This window comes from Berghia stephanieae, chromosome 6 (genome assembly GCF_034508935.2).
Source record: "Berghia stephanieae isolate SIO BIC M18660-M18661 chromosome 6, UCSD_Bste_1.3, whole genome shotgun sequence".
Classification (NCBI taxonomy): Eukaryota; Metazoa; Mollusca; class Gastropoda; order Nudibranchia; family Aeolidiidae; genus Berghia; species Berghia stephanieae.
Window position 1 is genome coordinate 24,376,165 of NC_088365.1, and position 7,929 is coordinate 24,384,093.

Genomic DNA, 7,929 nt, shown 5'->3' on the forward strand with positions numbered 1-7,929 from the left:
CATTTGTGTAGTGTGTGGAATGGTGTTAGGTTATGGCTCTGTTTCACAATCATTAAATCCTCTTATGACAGAAACGTTTTCTAATCAAATCAGCATCTCTGTAGATACACATTTTTTTCAGGCCAATTTTGGTCAAAGTGGATTTTTTTTCCATCTAGATTAGAATATGACTTAGCAGATTTTGAAAGACACTTCCTCAAATGTTAACTAGTTTTAGAAGACGAAGAGGATTGATGAAATGTAATATGATTATAAATATGATCTTTCCTCTTGTTAAGATCATGTACTATTGTATGTGCTTTTATTTTTATTCTTGATTTTATTTACTTTTTGGCAATTATGTTAACTTAAGTGACTTTTATATTTTCTTCTCTTGCAGCAACTGATGTTGTGACAGTCTATGTCTTTCAAGAACCCTCCCTTTTGTCTTCACTTCAAGACAAGGGCCTTACAGATGTTGTGTTGCATGCGCTGCTAGTGAAAGATGTAAGTGCAAGAGTTGAAAGAGTTGAAATGATTACAGAAGTGGCGTCTACCGTCATTGTCTTAGTGCAGTTCTAACATCATTTTTTGGAGGAATATGATAAACTAGTAAAAGCTAGGCTGTCTGTCTTATTTGTAAAGAAATAAAAGAAGGAAAAAATAAATAAATAAAAAACTGGCTAGTTTGAATTTAGGCTAGTTGTAAGATTAAAAAAAATTTTAATGAGCTTTTTTTTCTATAGCTCAATATCCGCTAAACATGCTCAAAGCGCTTTACAATGGGTCCCTGGCCAACAGCAACATTTAACATGTAGAACGAGACATGCCACCTGTTACACGATAATACCGTTTTTTCCCCCGACAGACAATGCTGTTAACGGCCAGGTACTCATTTTACACCTGAGTTGGGAGAAAATGCGAGTAAAGAGTCTTTTCCAAGGACTCCGTGCAAGTATCGAAACCAGGACCTTCCAATCCGAAAGCGAGTGTCATACCACAAGATCACATAGCTGCATAATGTTATAGATTAGAATCACTAAGATTAATATATTTTAAAAATTTATTTATACATGTTTTTTTTTCAGTCTTCTTTGAAGCATTGTGAAGAAAGAATTTTGTTTGCTTTGTATTTTTTTCTTTCTTTCTTTTTTTTTGAAAAATAGAAATTGTTTTTGTTTTCATTTTCTCTTTCTACTTTTACTACTAAACTGTTTCTGTCTGAAGGTTCCAGCAACAAGAGAAGTGTTGGCATCTCTACCCAATGTATTCAGTGCTCTGTGCCTCAATGCCAGAGGTCTGGAAGCCTTCGTTGCCTGCAAACCATTTGACCGACTTTTTAAGGTCCTTTTGTCTCCCGATTATCTACCTGCCATGAGGAGGCGGAGGAGCTCTGATCCTTTTGGTGAGTCGGAAATGGAGAGGGTACTGGGTTTGATGCATCTCTGACCTTCATTTAATACATATTAAATCGGTTTGAAAAGATTATTTAGCATCTTAATGTGTCCAAATTTAGATTTTCCCCTTCTGATTCAGGTTTTTAAACTCAAAATGTTTTTGTTAAAAAGTGTTGTTTTAAAAAAATATATTCATAAATAGATTTATGACCTAATTGAACCATACATCTCTTAATCTGAATGCCTGATGTAACCTGGTATTTTTTATAGGCACCTGCATATAAATTGAGCTTTTATATAGCGCAATTAAACATGCTCAAAGCGCTTTACAAAGGGTCCCTGACCAACAGCAACAGGTAACATGAAGAATGAGACATGACTACTGTTAGGCAACATTACATTTTTTTTCTGATAGACAACATTGTTAACGACCAGGTACTCATTTTACACTTGAGTACAGTGAGAGAATGTGAGTAAAGAGCCTTTTCCAAGGACTGAACTATGCGCCGAGTGGGGCTCAAACCCAGTGAGTGTCATAACACAAGACCACATAGCCACACAATATATGACGTAAGGAAAAGATATCTAGAGCTGTTTGTCATTGTTTGTCATACAGGATCGGCATAATGTTCTCATCTTTTTGATGATAAAGATGATAAAGAAGAATTAGGCGGTGGCGGCGTCATTGGTTTTTGATTTTGATGTTGATGATGATGATGATAATAATGATGATAAAAGTTCAATGGTGTTTTTTTCAATAGAAATTCTAATATTTATTTTTTCCTCTTGTCCATGTGATTTAGGTGACACAGCAAGTAATTTGGGAAATGCTATGGATGAATTGATGAGACATCAGCCGTCCTTGAGGACTGATGCTACAAAAGCAATCATCAAGGTAGTATGTCTGTATATGGTTTTGGCTGCTGTAGGATTTAGAGCCCAAAATTCCAACTCTTTTTTAATTTTTTAAAACTGTTCAAACCATGCGTGAATAATAATAATAATAATAATAATAATAATACTCTTATAGTGCACAATATCCTCAACCATGAGGCTCTTGGCGCTTTTCAACAACCCAAAATAATATAGAAAGTACATGACATCAGAAAAGAAATGTTTTCAAGGATAATAATATAAATAATATAATAATAATAATAATAATAATAATAATAATAATAATAATAATAATAATAATAGATAGTAATGGTATGCATTACCACCAGAAATTACTGATGTGGAAAATATAGAAACATTCAGCAGAGATTTTGACTTGATCCAGATACTCGACATATATATATTTAATGTTAGATCCTTTCATCAAGGATTTGTGAATTTTGTAGTCATGGGCCCTTAGGGCATTTTTTCAAAAATATGTCCTGAAGACCTTTTGTGTTCATTTTTGTTTTTTTCTTTGATAGAAAAAGATAAACCAAATGATTGGCACTTGTCAGTGTCTCCGATTGCCTGTTTATTTTCCACTATGGTTAGAATTTTCCATATTGTTTAACCCTCTCTTTACCAAATCTAGGAAAATCATCACATTCGTTAAGATACAGCCAACAATTTTTATGTTCTGATTTCTTTCGTCTATCAGTAAATTTGAAGAAATTTTTATTTGTTCTAGTTGTAAAGCGCTTGGAGCATGTTTATTGGATATTGCGATATATAAAAGCTCAATTAAAAAAAAAACTTATTTATTCCTTTTGAGTTAAGAGTTTTAAAAATCTTTTTCTGTTTGATGAGTATGACATTTCGGGGGAAATCTGCAAAATGTTCAGTAAGGAGAGAGTTAAAGTGAGGAAAAGAATCGGGTTACAATGTTACTTGCAAAGTGGATTTAACATTTTTTATTTTTTCCCTCTCTCTTCAAATGAAAATCTTCAGCTTCTAGAAGAGATCTGTTACATGGGAGAGAATCCTCACTTCATCTGCCAGAAACAACAGCCCAAGACAGATGCCAGTTCTGCTCAGTCATCCGTACGCTCACCGCAGTCGAACGAGGCAAGTTCCTCGGATGAAGAGGATGAAGAGGAAGTGGAGATGCCACACATGCCACCCTCAATCACAGCCACAACTCACCTCAATGTGTCACAGACTAAGATTACCTCAGCTAGAGAATCTATGCCGTAAGCTTTGCTTGTGTTGTGTTTTTGTTTTTTAAAATACATTTTATGGCGCTTGTTGAAGTATTAAGTTAATTTAAACATTTGTAGCAAATTAAAAGATAATAAATCTGCACCTACAAGCAGACGAGAGATAGGAAGGCAAAGGGGGTTAGTTGTAAATGAGAAGAAAACTAGATCCAAGAGCAATCAATTCATCTGTGTGTCTGAAGTTGAGACCACCTTACTTATAGTCCAACTCAGACACCAGCACAGGATCCAAGTGAGATGGGTACGCACAAAGGATGGTAAAATGCACCTCCATAAATAAGTAAGAGATGATTTATACCTAAAACAATATCATTTTGGAGATGGGTGTAGATCCCTGATTACTTGTTCCACCTCTGCTATTTTTTTTTCTCCATCCTCCAATGTTAGTTCTACTCCCTATGGCTTTTGTCCTTAATCTAGATTAAGACCATTAGGAGTTTTAAAAAAAACAATTTCAACTGGATAGTGTTTGTTTTTGTTTTTTTTTGTTGCTTTTTTTTTGTGGTTAAAAAAAAAGAAGAAAGATCATCTCTTTTTAATTTCTATTTACACAGCACGGCAGTTGGTTGTTTTTGAATACAAAGTAAAGACTGTATACCGACGCCACGCTTCCCCTTGACTGACTTTGTACACATTTCTATTTTATTTTGTCAAACATTCTTTTTTTAAAATTTTGGATTCTTCATTTTGATAAAGATTTAATTACTAAGTCGAATAACAATTGAACATTGGATTATGAAATACAGGGCATTTGTAACACACGCATAAAAAAAAAATTAATCACATTATACAGCCTTGAAAGGATGGGTCGTATATTATTTTTTGGATGACATTTCATAATAAATTACAAATTGATATTATCGTGTAGGAACTTTATTGAAGTGTCAGAAAATGCCCTGTATTGATTTTTGCAAATTGTTGACTTGATTACTGTAATAATCTTCATTAAACCTTGTTGAGGTTGTATATATTTGGTTCTATCGGCAGACCAAACCAGAGGCAAGCTATTCCCCTGATGGATTATGTCTTGAATGTGGTAAGTATACAAATCAAATGTGTGCGGAGTTGGTGTTGGTGTTGGTGTGGTGAGTAGGTACGGTTTTGGACTTGCAACATGATTTAATCTTAAATTAGCTTTTGCGGGGTTGAACCAGTAAATAGGTACTTGTCAGGTATTGCTTCTAGGATGATAATGATGATGATGATTATGATAATTAAAATAATTATGATGATGATTATGATGGTTATGCTGCTGCTGATGATGACAGTGATTGTGATGATGAATGGTTGTGTTTTTTTTTTTTCTTCCTTCCTAATTTGTAAATAAAAATTATAAATTGATAAAACTTTTAAAAAAATTACTACTTATTTTTGCCAATGGATTTTTATTGAAGAATTCGAATGATTGAAAAAAAACAAAACAAACTGATTTGATTAGCCAATTACCTTGTTCCAGGTTTATGAGTTATAATGCTCTAATATATTTCTTTTTTTTTTAGATGAAATTTGTGGAGGCCATTTTGAGCAACAACTCAACCGACGACCACTGCCGAGAGTTTGTCCTCCACAAAGGATTGAACCCTTTGATCAGTATCCTGGGCCTCCCTAACCTCCCCATTGATTTCCCCTCCTCCCCAGCCTGCCAAGCTGTGTCCAGCGTTTGTAAATCTGTTTTGGTGTGTAATAGTCATTGTTCTAGAAGTCATGTAAATTGTCCAAAATTCTCTAAAGGGTGAAAATTTAAAAAAAAAAAAAAAAATTATAAAAAATTAAATGTATTGTTATTATTATTATTATTATTATTATTATTATTATTATTATTATTATTATTATTATTATTATTATTATTATTATTATTATTATTATTATTATTATTATTATTATTATTATTATTATTATTATTATTATTTTATTTGTATTATTATTATTGTTGTTGTTGTTGTTGTTGTTGTTGTTGTTGTTGTTGTTGTTGTTGTTGTTGTTGTTGTTGTTGTTGTTGTTGTTGTTGTATTGTTGTTGTTGTTGTTGTTGTTGTTAATATTATTACTTTTATTATTAATGATAAAAATTATAATTGCTGAATAGCTCTCTCAGCGGAATTGAAAGATTACTCAATTGTTTTGTTAGTTGATGCAACAAGTTATAATGTATTTAACTTGGCTGGTTTTTCCTATTACAGATACTAAAGATGTGTTATAATGCATTTCAGCTTGACTGTTTTTTTTCCTATTAGAAACTACTAAAGGATTGTTATAATATATTCTAAAAACTCTTTCAATATTTCAAATATCTTCTGCAGACGTTATCCAGAGAACCTCAGGTCTTGAAACAGGGTCTGCTCCAGATGAATGTCGTCCTTCATCTGCTGCAACATCTACATCAACCTCTAGAAGCTCCCGGGGGATCAGTCTTGCTAAGGGAGTTAGCAGACTGCTCCCTTATTTCTGATGCCACCTTGTGTTCGGCTTCCACACCTCTTCTTCATTCATTGGCAGCCGCCCATGCATACATAATGATGTTTGTACACGTATGCAGGATGGGACAGGTCAGTTAATAATAATGGTAATAATAATTGACTTTTGTATAGCCCCTTATCCCGATTTCAACAGGCCCAAGGCGCTTAACATTTTAAAAATAGATAAAGAAATACAATGAAAAATAAAAACATTGCAATTTCAATTACTTATATAGCAATAGACATTACTTTTTACACACCTGATAGGTAAAACTTCATTTACAAAATAGAAATCAGTAGACAAAAAGGTGAGTTTTCAATTTAGATTTGAAAGCTGATAATGAGTCAGCACTTCTAATATTCTGGGGGAGATCATTCCAAAAAGGGGAGTCGAAAATTCAAACAATTGTTCACCAATTTTGTGGGATGTTTTAGGTTTAGATAAGCTTGTTCTATCGCTATTTGATCTTAGATTTCTACTTTGAAAATAGTGGTGTCCAAGGCCATATAGATATCCAGGGTCAGGACTATTTAGTCCTGTGCTTTACAGACCTCTAAATCCTCCAACTAGAGTTGGCTTTACAGATTCATCAGTTGTGGTCAACAACTGATCCACCACCCTTCTTCAGTTCTTTGAAAAGTTTTTAGAAAACCCAAAAGAATTTTTAAATTATAAAGAAAAGAAATAAGCTGAACGCTCCATTCAGACGGGTTTAATTTATGGTGTTGCAATCCTTTTCTACCATGTCCATCCTCCTATTCAGCGAAATATCGTTGGTGTGCCAACTTCACTGTTAAAGTGAGTTGAAGCCCGTGAGCGGAGACAGCGACAGTAACTCTTGCTCTCTGTCTCAGCCATGAGTTAATATCTCTTCATGTTTATTTACCATGATTTAATATAAATTCATGAATAAAATTTTGTTTTAGTTTCAGCTCCAGCCCAGTTCCCTAGCCATATCCATTAAAACAATAAAAACAAATAGAAGAAAAAAACACTTAATTGATTTGGACCTCAAATGGAATTTTAAATGATTTTGGTTCTATTAGATTTTGAAATGTTCATTTAATTTTTTTTGTAAACAATTTTAAATTTTATAAATCATATAGCATGAATGTATCAATATGATTATAAATGTTAACTTTATTTTTTAAATTATATTTCATTTCAGACTGATATCCGTACCATATCTGTCAACCATTGGGGTTCTGACTTGGGATTAGAAGTTTTAAAGGGTTTAAGCTCACTCTACAACTCCTTAGTTTGGGAAAGCACTGTGCTGCTTGCGTTGTGCAATGAAGACTACTTGCCACCAGACTGTCAGTTTGGCAGGGCAGATTTGGAAAAGCTGCTCACTAAAGATGCAAGAGAAAAAAGTGAAGCTGGTGAAGGGGGTGAAACGTTGGAGGAAAATAAGTTACCAAGTGCAATGAATGAAGGAGAAGTGAGAACGGATTTACCGGCATCTTCAACAACTCAACAGCAATCTCTTAATAATAGTGTTGGCACCATACAGATGGAGACGCAGTCGACGTTGGCATCAGGGGAAGAATGCATGGATACATCGGAAACAGATGCAGTCGTTGCTCATCCTGGGGTCTCTGCTTCTAATGCTGCTTCGTCATCTTCCAATTCCACTGAGAGGCAGCCAAGTCCAGACGGAGCTCTTCAGCAACAGCATCTAGAAGGGTCACAGTCACTCAATCTTCCATTCACAGGAGTGACTGCCTCAACGTCCTCAGCCTCTATCGATTCTGACAACTTGCTCGGAGCATCGGGCCAGGCGGGTAATCTCACCGGTGACAAAGACCCCAAGAAGAAAGTCTCCCCTGCCATGCAGGCACAGCTGAGGCAGTTGAAACCTTTGCTCACCCTCTCCTCGCGTCTGGGTCGGGCTCTTTCAGAACTCTTCGTACTGCTGGTCAAATTGAGTGTTGGATCTCCTGT

General features: G+C 34.6%; 1 protein-coding gene across 4 annotated transcripts in view; it reads left to right on the forward strand.

Annotated features, from left to right (window-relative positions):
• LOC144974723 (E3 ubiquitin-protein ligase HUWE1-like) overlaps nt 1-7,929 on the forward strand; it is a 99,281-nt gene that overhangs the window by 21,048 nt on the left and 70,304 nt on the right. For all 4 annotated transcript variants that reach the window (XM_078917905.1, XM_078917909.1, XM_078917907.1 and 1 more), the window contains exons 20-27: nt 380-486; nt 1,207-1,384; nt 2,180-2,271; nt 3,261-3,502; nt 4,517-4,565; nt 5,029-5,205; nt 5,829-6,074; nt 7,154-7,929. The exon at nt 7,154-7,929 is cut by the window's right edge and continues 141 nt beyond it. In XM_078917905.1, the coding sequence (XP_078774031.1) occupies nt 380-486; nt 1,207-1,384; nt 2,180-2,271; nt 3,261-3,502; nt 4,517-4,565; nt 5,029-5,205; nt 5,829-6,074; nt 7,154-7,929 (1,867 nt within the window). The remainder of the gene's footprint in view (nt 1-379; nt 487-1,206; nt 1,385-2,179; nt 2,272-3,260; nt 3,503-4,516; nt 4,566-5,028; nt 5,206-5,828; nt 6,075-7,153) is intronic.